This window comes from Bactrocera neohumeralis, chromosome 4 (assembly GCF_024586455.1).
Source record: "Bactrocera neohumeralis isolate Rockhampton chromosome 4, APGP_CSIRO_Bneo_wtdbg2-racon-allhic-juicebox.fasta_v2, whole genome shotgun sequence".
NCBI classification, from domain to species: domain Eukaryota; kingdom Metazoa; phylum Arthropoda; class Insecta; order Diptera; family Tephritidae; genus Bactrocera; species Bactrocera neohumeralis.
In genome coordinates this window covers 24,486,689-24,498,829 of record NC_065921.1, presented here as the reverse complement: position 1 = coordinate 24,498,829, position 12,141 = coordinate 24,486,689, and the positions used below count along the sequence as shown (strand labels likewise).

The following is a 12,141-nucleotide window of genomic DNA, read 5'->3' as shown; positions in this document are numbered from 1 at the left end:
TAAAGTCACGTGATGCATTCGTATGTATGTACATATGTACATACATATGTAAGTAAATATATTCAACTATAAAAGTAGAATATTCTTTTAAGCAAAGTACTTAGTAACAGCTTCAATCGAAGAACATTTATGGATATCTATTATATATGTATACATACATATATTTTTATTTGATTAACTTTTTTACTATAATTTTTCTAATTATTTTTATTGAAATTTTACAAAAAAACAAAAAATATTATATGCAATAAAACTTTACATATTTTGCAACAAACTGTAGCCCACCTACCATTTTGGTATTTTCGAACTCTTTGAATACTTTTATGACCGACTGTATGCCATTTCTTTTCATAGATTAAAGTGCAGTTTTCACAACTAAGCGCCTGCATAAATGCTACTAAACTTGCAACGCATGTGGCTTGTGGCAGGCAGCACGCACAAACTTGCACTATTAAATTTACTACCACTTTATCTCTCTTTCACTCTCTCTCATTATCTATTTCGGGCTTTGTGTAGAATTTTCAACAATTTTTGTGTGCTCTTCAGTGAAATTAGAATGTTCGGTGCAACCACTGTAAAGTGGCCAATGCAGTTACAAGGCAAAGGCTACGCACTGGCACACACACACACGCATTTACATTATGTAGCTGTAATGTTATAGTTGCTTGTGATCACCTATAAATTTTGTACTCAGTTGCAGCCATTTATCATAGCTCAACATGTGTGCTTGTATTTGTTTGTGTTGTAACATGACCCGGCGACTTGTCTTCGGTGTACTTTTATCGAAAGTCCTAAACCACACGTACTCGTGCACAAACACTTACACGCACCGGCGAACTACTGCGGCAAGTTGTCTGTGCCACTCAACTCAACTCAACCGAATTTCATGCTGAGTTACCAGTTACAAGTTGGTGGAACTACTACTTTTTTGTTTTTGTTGCGGCTGCACGATGGGAAAAGTTCAGAGTTTGAAGCTGAAAACTTGTGAAAACTTCAGTTTTATTTTTCTATTTCTTGGAAATTTCCACAAGAAAGTAATCTTGAATTGCCACTAAACGGCTGTCGTTGGCTAATTTTGTGGTTTTTGATGGGGGATTTGCATATTTGCATGTGTGTTAGGTGTGTTTTAGTATCTGAAGTATTATTGATAAGTATAGAGATAAGCACTTTATTTTCAATAGTTGGAATAAAATCATATAATTGGCTGAACTTGAGTTTTACTTTCTCCAAATCAATAAAATTTGACGCTGTAAGCACTAAAAGCAAAGAGAGAAGTTAGAGAAATGCAAATTCATAGCGGATCAGCAAAATGAAGTGATTTATGTGCAAAAATTGTATGTCCGTGTAGTGGCCACCTGATTTCAAAAATGTTATTTTTGAGATTTTTTTTAAAGCTTTAATAATAGACAAGAAAAAAATGCTATTAGGTCCAGAATTTTAAAAAGTATAATTTCTGGAGTTGCCATCTGTTTTAATTTTTTATTTAAGTTTTTCGGAGCGTAATTTTTTTTATATATAGACGAAAAAATAGAAAAATATATACTTGCCAACTGATTTCGAAAAATGTTATTTTTTAATAATAGACAAGAAGAAAAAAACTATCAGGTTTTTTATAAAGCTGATTTCGAAAAATAATTTTTTTAAAGAAAACAAAAAAACTATGCGTCCAGATTTTCAAAACATATTATTTATGGAGCTGCCACCTTTTTTTTAATTATTTTTTAAATAAGACTTACAAAACTGACTCGAACAGGGTTGCCACACTTACTTAATTACTGAATGCAACAAAATAGAAAAATATATAAAAAAAACTTGGAACAGGGCTGCCACACTTACGAAATATCAAAATTATCAAAAATTAAAAGGAACATATTGAAAATGTGCTTTGATTTTCGATATAAGAGATTTTAGTTTAAAAAAATTTTTTTGAAAAACAACAATCTAAGGTTTATCAAAACGTTGTCAGTAAGATTTTTCTGAAAGAAACCTCGAAACATCTTGGGAAAAGCATTATACTCTCTTCAAAATAGTTATTTAAAAGGAGAACTATAAAATTATCTTACCTTCCATAAGTTAGATATATATATTAGATAACTATAAATAGGTTAGGTAAATAGGCTGATTTTTCGTGAACCCACGAATAATCTCTCATTTGGACAGCTAATCCTATCTGTTGTTATGCACAAGACTCCCAGGTATGGATCAAAAGGCCGTCGCGTATCGATATAACCCACAGACACCGCTTTATAGCAACTAAAACTATCGACATTACTTTGATTTGTGTACGATTTTGACGCGGTTGTTTCGGTTTCGGATAATTTTAAGAGCGCCTTTAGCTAGACTGTTGGACCATTTTTGACGTCGTATTCATAAACCCACGTCTGGTCACCGGTAATAATGAGTTTGATGGTTGTAAAGTCCTCAACTACGTTGTCAAGCATCTACTAAAGTCTGTTCAATAAACCATATTTTGGTTCTGTAATAGTTGTCGAGATTCTCTGCTGTCTCTCTGATACCAACACATCGATTTTCAAGCGCTTAGTTGAAGAATTATTATATCTTAACTCTTTGCTTTCGAAATTTCAAAAAATTACAGATATTATAGTTTACAACTGTAGAGAAATTATTCATGTGACAATTTTTAAAAATAAAAAATACTTTTTTGATATATCGATATGAAAATCTTTTTATCTCAAGAAGCTGCTCATTTGTCAGAACTGCCGACATTGGACCATTATAGCATATAGCTGACATACAAACGGAACGATCCGATCTGACTACTTGTATGGAAAGCTTTTTCGTTTTACGAGTTTTCTTCAAGAAATTTGACAAGAGTCATAGCCTAAAGTAATAATAAAATCTGCGAAGAAAGTGTTCAGATCTAACTGCCTTATTAACTGACTGATCAAAATCAAGTTTTTGTAAGAAAACTTTCGTATTTGTGAAGCTTTGGTTAACGTTTTTTTGTTTCGAAAAGTTTTTGTTTTCAAAAGTCTTTCTTTTTCGAGTTCTTAATCAAAATTAAATATATTACAGAGAAAGGAGCATAAATCTTCTTAACGAACATATGTAAACACGAAGAAGAGAGTTCAACGTGATTGGAAACTTTATAATATAAATAACTTTTGAGGTATTTGTATACAGTTAGCACAGATCAATCGGTGGAAAAATTATTTGCTAATAGACATATGCAAATATTTCCCAACATCAAGAGTAACATTAAGGTGGATTCTAAAGGAATAGGTGCGAATATAGATATAAGAAAGTTCATTAAGAGACTGAGAGAGGAATAAGTATTCAGTTTTTATGATTAGTATATGTATATTATTTATAAAAGATCATCCCACTCATTCCTTAAAAAAGAAAGATGGAGTAAACAAACCCGAAATATAGTAAACCATGTTGAAAATCAATTTTTGAGAACTAATTCGAAGAGTATATATTTTATCCTACAAATTACTCTCTTAAATTTCATACTCTTCCTTCTTTGCTTAATCGCAGTGTTTTTTCTCTGAATTCTATAATTCTATTCTATACAATATTCCCCCTTTTATTATATTAATATATCAGTCCCACTCTAATGCAATGGCTTCATCAAAACGTTTCACTGTTTATCCGATAAACATTTTGTCAGTATATCAGCTGGCGAATTAATCAGCTTAATCCAAACAAATGCAACAAATATTTCAGCACTGCTCGGCAAATTAACTCGTTACAACCCAAGGAAAACAATGCGACCGCCAAAAGAACAAATAAATAAAGATTCCACTGGCATCAAAATGTAATGAATTGCCTTAAGACAAATGAATGGGCCCGGAAAAATATTTTAAATTTTCTATGTATACTTTAAGATGTATATTTGTAGACGCACTGGCACGTACGGGGTTTTTCAATAAGGAAAATATAAAACAGTTAATTGTTCAGATGGCTTCCACGATTTCTTTTGCTTAAACGAATTCGATGAACGAAATTTTTGAGTACTTTATCCACTAAGTGAAGTCGTACAATATTGACTTTCGAAGCTTGAAGAGTATCAAATTTATTGCTTGAGACCAATGACTTCAAAAAATCCCACAGGTAATAGCCTAATGTTGTTAAATCGCAACGTCTTGGAGATCATTCAATGTGACAGTTTCTTGAAATAATCGAATCTTCAAACTTTTCTCCTAATAATTCGATTGTTGCACCATAACAAATTGGTTATCACCGATCTAAGCCGCTCTTCATTGACAGTAACGGTGTCATTAGCCTCACTTCGAAAGAAATACGGCCCGATGATTCCATCAGACCAAAAGCCACATCAAACTGTCAATTTAGGTGCACGTAATGGTTGTTCCTCTCCGATGAATGTGAGCCACGTCGGGGAAGAACAATAACTTTAGTTCTAAAGTTGTTCCGAGGCAAAATCAGCAAATTTGCGACGTTTACGATGGTGCAATGGCTTCAGTTCTTGAGTGAGAACAATTTTTTATGGATATAAGCTCAAATCCTTTCACAAAATCCTTCATTTTGTGGTTTGAGACAGTCCTAATCTTTGAGAACGCCTTGGAATCGACAAATTGCGGTCTTCAGCAACACTTGTCTGAACGGCAGCAATATTTTCAGTAGTTTGAGCGGTTCTTTAACAATAAACAATACTTTCTCAAAGAATTTTCTTAGCTTTTTCACTTTTCTTGATTTTACATTTTTTTTAGTTTATCTTTTTCATAGAATCGGCTTTTCATATGATCTTAAAACTTTGATATGATAAGACCTACTGAACACATAATTTAAACTAGACGACTTGTCAAAGTAACGCCAAGATCGTTGTTTACTCTATAAAGCAGTACAGTGTGACGGTTTTGCAAAAAAGAACTTAGCACACCTGGTCTTGGTACATGGTTTACCGGTTACTTACTATAGCTCGCGTGAGCTCCTTTTGTTCAGTATTATTTGGCATTTAATCATGGAAAGACTAACGTCTGAACACTGGTTATAAATCGTTCCACTTTACCATGTTCTGTAAAGAACGTGTTTCGCCTGCTTCGCTCAACTTATGGTCAACATAATCGGCGTACTGAGCGTACTATTTGCAACACCATCAGCTATCTTGAGACCCAGCATTCATTATTAGATAATATTCGACCCAATAGACCACGTCCAGCACGAAGTATGCCGGTGAGTGAGAACCTAGCAATCAATGGATTTAATGAGAGAACACTTCACGTTTTGGCCTGATCTATTAGCCACCAACATCATGTGATATCGCATTGTTAGACATTTTCCTGTGAGGATATATGAGGCTAAAGTCTTTGCGGACAATCTCGCTTCGATTCGGGCCTTGGAGCAAAACATCACACGTGTCATTCACCAGTTACTGGTCGAAATGCTCGAACAACTCATCGAAAGTTAGATTCAACGAATGGACCATCTGCGACGTAGCCGCGGCCAATATTTGAAAGAGATATTCTTCAAAAAATAAATCCAATCATCATCAATGATTCTGATCTTTCGAATGATAATAAACATTCCCCATTAAATTTGAAGTTTCTATCTTATTTATTTAAAAGAGTAGGGAACTACGAAATGGATGACCCTTTATTTCTTTAATGCCAAAATTACAATAAATCTGTGCAGTGCTCCAGCTGCTGGTATACCGCTGTTTAACTTTTTACCGAATATAATCTTCAGTAGTTGAGGTATTTTAACGGCATTAAGTAGATAGGTAAGTTTAGTGGCTAACTGAGGGCACACCAAGTCTTGTGGGAGACCTATTGTGAAACAACCGAGGCCAAAATCTTCTCAATTTTTTGTCTTTTCCCTGAATCTGAAATTTATGAGTAAAAACATATTTATATGTGCAACCTAATGGAACAAGGCATTCTTTCACCATCTTTGATGAAACCCTAAGAAACATTAGTGATTTGTCGCTGGCTACCAATAACATAAATATATTCCTTGTTGCGAGCACACTCCATGTCAGAACAAGTAAGTTTTCTTTAAGTGCTGTGATCTCCGCTTGGAGGGCACTACAGTAGTCGGGGATTTTGTATAAACTTCCAACTGGATTATTTAATTTGGATATACTATACCTATCCCCGTACACCTCACCCCTTTCTCACTCTTCTCTGGAAAGGAAGACAATATTGTGAACCGAATTGAAGTTCAATTCTATAGGACTTCCAAAAACTGTGGTAATTTTCGGCTGCATCCGAACATACACGAGCGCTGCAAAATGTCTTTTGGCAGCACAGTGTTGCATTTGAAAACACTATAGTACATCAAAACAGCGGTTTTTTTTCTGTTTGTGTTTTCGCTTTTCATTCAATACTTTTTGGCGTAAATAAGTATGACATCATTGCCCAGTGGATAAACATCAACTCGGCTGTGTCAATAATTACGATTGCAATAAATATCGCTACTAAAAGGCGCTTGTACCCATTAAAACGGTACTTTCAGCATTCAATTGCTGTACTTTTTTCGGGCAGAGAGCATAAAACAAGTAAATATTGTCTGTTTATTTTCCATTTCACGTCACTTGTTTGTTGTCGTTTTCAACAGTTCGTATTATTTTTATTGAAGACATTTTTTGTTACAATTTTTTATTTAATTTTTTTTTATTTTTTTGATGTTTTTATATATTTAAAAATTTTTTTATACTTTTTTATTTTTTTTTTCAATTCTTTTTATTTTTTTGTTATATTTTTTTATTTAATTTTCATTCTTGAACTCATTTTTTCTTTATCTTGTTTTTTGGTTTTTTGTCGCTTATTTTCTATCTCTTTGATCAAATACTTCACCGTTTCATGGCACCGAATATATTTTCGCTTATATTTAAGCAGCTTGTTTATAAAAATAACTGTGTATTTCGTGGGTGTTAATAAAATTGCTCTTTTCTAGTGTTTACTTAAAATTATTTGTTGTAAATGTTTAATTGCATTCTCACCTTCTTTTCCAGCTTCAAAGGAGCGCATGCCCACGCTACGCGAGACCAATTAACAATGTGAACTGCGTCAAGCAACTGTAAAAGATAGACAAACCGTTAGATATGCTCTTCCGCTTAGAGTTTATGTTCTGCTATTTCTTTTTAATCGCTTTTTGTGTGAACAATTGGCTGGTTGAAGTGATACTCCGACGTAAACAACAAGATAATTACGTACAAAATGCAAATATAAATTGGATTCGGACTTATTTTCTTATGGAATGAGTGAAAGGTGAGTAACCATGAATTTATAAAAAAAGAAAACATTTTTGCGCATACTTTTGGTTTTGGAGAAGAGAAAAGTGAAAGTCAAGGTAAAATTAAAGAAAACAGTGCGGTCGAAATTTTGTAAGAAGAAACTAAAACTATTTTTTAAACCATTCCAGGATATACTAAATACCTTGGTTACCATTAATATCAGTGATTCAATATTACTCCTAACCGCCCTCTATTCTTTACTTTCAAACAAAACTAAAACACAAGAAAAACGTTAACTTCGCCTGCACCGAAGGTGTAATATCCTTCACAGGTACATTTTTTATTGCACAAAATAAAATAAAAATATTGAAACACCATCCATGCGACCTTGAACTTTACGCTATCTAAGCGAAAATTTCGGTACATTTTCAAAGCACGAATTACAAACCTTTGCTACACGCTTTTTCTCAAGAGCCCGATCGAGCCACACCTTAGCAATTCCAAATTCCATCTGGATGTCATTAGTCAACTTACAACTGATATCCAACACATAACCGGAATAATAACATCGTCGCAGATGCTCTTTCTCGTATCGAAGAAATATCAATGGCAGTATCCTCAAACGAGCTTACTCAAGCACAAGTTGAGGGCGTGGAACTTCAGTAAAGTAACGTTTCTATTGATATTGTTCGTACATTCGTATGTTCTTACCACGTTGAGGAAGGGAATATTAGAGCCTCCCCTAAATTGTTAACGTTACGATACGTTTGGCCCAGCATTAACCATAACTGACGTTTGTAGGCCCGAACATGCCTACCTTGCCAACGAAATTCCGCAAAAGACGTTTTAAGATATCCACGTGGGCATTATTAGACAATACGTACCTTCAAGGGAGTATCGTAACCTCATATAGACAAATAGAACTCCTTATTGACCTCCTGCCTCTCCGGAACAAATTCATAATGCACCATACCACGAATTTCAAAAAAAAAAAAAAACAATGAGTATCATCTTGATCTTTTAACGGCTTCTGTGTGGTTTTTGGGTTTCGGCTTGTTTTTTCCCTTCATTCCGATGATTGTTGACTTGTTTGCATGTCAAACTCATAAACCCATGTCTCATTCATATTTTCATTAGTTGAAGAAGTCGAAGTTCGTCCAGAACAAAGCATGTCTTCAACGATCTCTTGTTTGTTCTTGAAGGCTTTGTGTCAGCTTGTGTTTCTGATAAAACTGAATCACCGAATGCCTTTTTCAACATTCGTAACGATTTCCGCCCTCGAAATTTGGTTGGAAATACAAAAACTGAGACAAACTCTTTGTTCGATATTTTTATCCATTGTAAAAATCGCAACGCACTACTGAGGTGTATCGACTTAAGCAGCTGCTGTAGACAAACCGTTTGACAGATCGCGCTCATATTTTACACAATTATTAAGGACACTGCTATCAACTTAGCAAAATACATGAATTTTTGAAATACCATTTACCCGGGGATCTTGATTACAATTTCCAGGTGCTTTTTTTGTCCCAATGTGGAACCCTGCGTCCAATATTTTGATGCACAATCCTGGTGTAACCTTGCCATAGGAAATACAACACTCAAAACTCAAACGAATCATTCACTCAAATTAATAAAATGCAGACATTCGCGAAGCCTAGACTAACAGCCACTTTTGTACTTTCAGTAAACATTGCAAATATTTCTGTTTATTCGTTAAAAATCGAAAAAAATATAAATAAAAATCTGATTGAAAGCGGCCATGACGCTTATGCACTCCCTAACGAGCTTTTTTAGAGTTCAGTGAGCTTTTCGGCATTTACATGCTGCTTACAATGACTTCGTGTTCCATTTCAAAGTTTATTTGCTGCATTTTACATGTAAACAAGCGCACTAAAAATATGACCCTTAACTTTTACATTCGCTTTTCACTTCGCCATATTTATATTTTGTATTTATTTGTATGTGTGTGTTTGTGTGTGTGCGTACAGTACTCCGCAGCGCTTATTGACTTTCGCACTTATAGTTTATGAAGTCGTAAAGATTTTTAGTATCGACTGTTGTTTATTCAGCGCTTCTGCCCGCCCGCCCCGCCATTTCACTTTATGGACTTAGTGATTTTACGCGCATTCATCAGCGGCGCGCTCTCCGCGGCACATCTCTCGTTGGCCATTGTTGCTCCTGCCACTTGGCAAGTGAATTGTCGATTGTCCTGGCGACAGGATTTGCCATACAATCGCGCCATTATCATTAATTTTATATTTATGCGCTTGCTTGCCCTGCCGCCGACACGCTGAGCGTTGACTGCGTCGGTAGTGGTCGTAAAATTGAAATGTTTGTGCTTGCTGGCACTTGCACACACGCAACACAGACACACATGCGCACGCATTACTATACAAACATGCCTTGAGGGCGTGGCCAGTCAATTCATCAGCGTTTCATCAATTTGAGTCCGTCAAACGGCGGCACAAACACAAATGTATTGCTGGGCTTTTGGCGTATTTATGCGTGTGGCATGCAACATATTAATAGCCTAGAGCACAGCGTAGTTGTCAAACAATTAGAAACAGCTAATATTTCACAACAATTTGCGAAATTGCGAAATAATTTACGAAATGGTCGAAAAGTTTTTTTTCTTCCCAACGCGTTAGTGGTCTTTGGAGGGGCAGGTGGTGGCGAACTTCAACATGAAAGCACATTGTTTGCTCAATTACTGAAATTGTCTCGAAATTCTATGTCTTATTTATTTTTTGTTGTTGTAATTAATATATAGTATTGTGTTTACCAATTTTCGGAGAGAGAAGGCGACACGAAAAGGACATTGATACAGAAACACAAATATCAAAATAGATGTCTTTAGCTGACTGAAAGTATGTAATGTGGCATAACTGTGAGCTAACTGTGAGCTAACGAGTGTAATTTAATTAAAACAAGAAAAAACGTTAACTTCGGCTGCACCGAAGCTAATATACCCTTCGCAGGTGCATTTCTTTTAGTAACTATGTGTTCAGTTTATATGGCAGCTATACGCTATAGTAATCCGATCTGAACAATTTTTTCGGAGATTACATTGTTGCCTTAGAAAATAATCTGTACCAAATTTCGTGAATATATCTTGTCAAATGCAAAAGTTTTCCATACAAGAACTTTTTTCCGATCGTTCAGTTTGTATGGCAGCTATATGTTATAGTGGTTCGATATCGGCAGTTCCGACAAATGAGCAGCTTCTTAAAGAGAAAATGACGTTGGCAAAATTTCAAAACGATATCCTAAAAACTGAGGGCTAGTTCGTATATATACAGACAGACAGATGGACAGACAGACGGACATATACTTTATAGGGTCTCCGACGCTTCCTTCTGGGTGTTACAAACTTCGTGACAATCTTAATATACCATGTTCAGTGTATAAAAAGGGGCCCATTTCAGTTAATGCAATTAGTGTGTGTATAGAGATTCCAAGTTTCTAAAAAAAAAACACTGTTAGACAAAATTCATAAACTTCATCACCGACTGCCGTATTCGCCGCTGCCAATGCGCAAAGGACCATAAATCTTTCGCAGCACCTTTCTCTCGAAAACTCATAACGCCGAAAACTCATCCGATGTTGCCATCGCCCATATCTCTGCACTATATAACAGGACGGGGATGATTAGTGACTTGTAGAATTTGGTTTTTGTTCGTCGAGAGAGGACTTTACGTCTCAACTGCCACTCAGTCCGAAGTAGCACCCGTTGACAAGACTTTTTTTGCGTTGGATTTCGAGGCTAACATTGTTGTTGGTATTAATGCTGGTTCCAAGTTAGACGAAAATATCTTTTAATATCTTTAAAGATTATTCAGTGTAAAATATTGTTCTTTTCCTATATCCTCCCAATTTTGCCTACTTTTAAATTGAAGAGCGTACACAAGCTCATAGAGAGCGTTAAACAAGGCCCAAATTCGATATTTTTTGTTCAAACCGCCGCCATTTCGAGAAATTTAATATAAAAAAACTCTCCATATCGCGATAGCTACTTTTCTACAGATTTATAAGTAATCATTTTGAAATTTTTATTTTAGATCGAATTGCTTAGGCCGCAATATATAGAAACCTGGACATCGGCAAGCTCCTTTTTTACATATCATTTCAACAATTTATTTGAATTCTAATTGTCGGGTGGTACCTGCTCTGGCTAGTTTACATTTGCCAGGAATATCACTGTATCCTAAAACCCATTGAAGGTTTATCGTGAAATAGAATATTAGATACACTAAGATAAATAGATCTGGATTGCACTGTGACCTAAGGTCTGTTGTACCCTCATACACTAAGAGATCAAGACATTATTTCACTATCTTTTATATATTATTTAGTAAATATATTTCGTTTAGTAAGCGACCTCTCGTCTGGAATTTATTCCACCCAGCCATGAATAAACCAGTTTTGGTCCTTTGCGGTACTAGATGGATCTCAGTTATTAAGTCCATGCGGAGTAATCATCCTTTAGGATGCCTGCGCTTGATGCGAATTTTAATAGACTATGTGGCCTCACTATCGATACCACCTCCAGTGTCTCATACCGTGGGCCCCCAGATGCTTAAAGCGTAGCCTTGCCAATGTGGAACAAGTGCACAAGAGATGCTCCATTGTTTCCTTGCTGCCATACTCTTGACATTTTATGCAGTCTTATCGAGCTGTTCAGGCGGTGATCACTGAGCATTCTGATCAAATTCCTACAGTAGCTTCTATCGAGTGCAAGTAGGAGGAATATAGCATGCGTTCGATCTATCCAGGTATTGATTTTCCTTACCATGCTTTACCATGCTCATATCATCGCATAGACAATGTATTTCCAATGTGGATCACGTTTTCGTTTGTCAGCGGTACACCACTCTCGGCAATCTCTTCCACTATTTCATTGCCCACGATGTCTTTGTGACTTGGCACCCAGTAGAAATGAAGTCGTTCTATTTTTTCTTCAAACTTTCTTTCCCAGATGA

At 35.5% G+C, this 12,141-nt stretch overlaps 2 protein-coding genes across 2 annotated transcripts in view; one reads left to right on the top strand and one right to left on the bottom strand.

The window, feature by feature from the left end:
- The window catches only part of LOC126757301 (uncharacterized), a 427,179-nt gene extending 420,177 nt beyond the window's left edge, over positions 1-7,002 (bottom strand). The window contains exon 1 of the mRNA XM_050471088.1: positions 6,926-7,002. The gene's annotated coding sequence lies outside the window, so the exon portion shown is untranslated. The remainder of the gene's footprint in view (positions 1-6,925) is intronic.
- LOC126757313 (calcium release-activated calcium channel protein 1) overlaps positions 6,996-12,141 on the top strand; it is a 165,862-nt gene continuing 160,716 nt past the window's right edge. Inside the window, exon 1 of the mRNA XM_050471111.1 lies at positions 6,996-7,193. Within this exon, the coding sequence (XP_050327068.1) occupies positions 7,183-7,193 (11 nt within the window). The 5' untranslated portion in view covers positions 6,996-7,182. The remainder of the gene's footprint in view (positions 7,194-12,141) is intronic.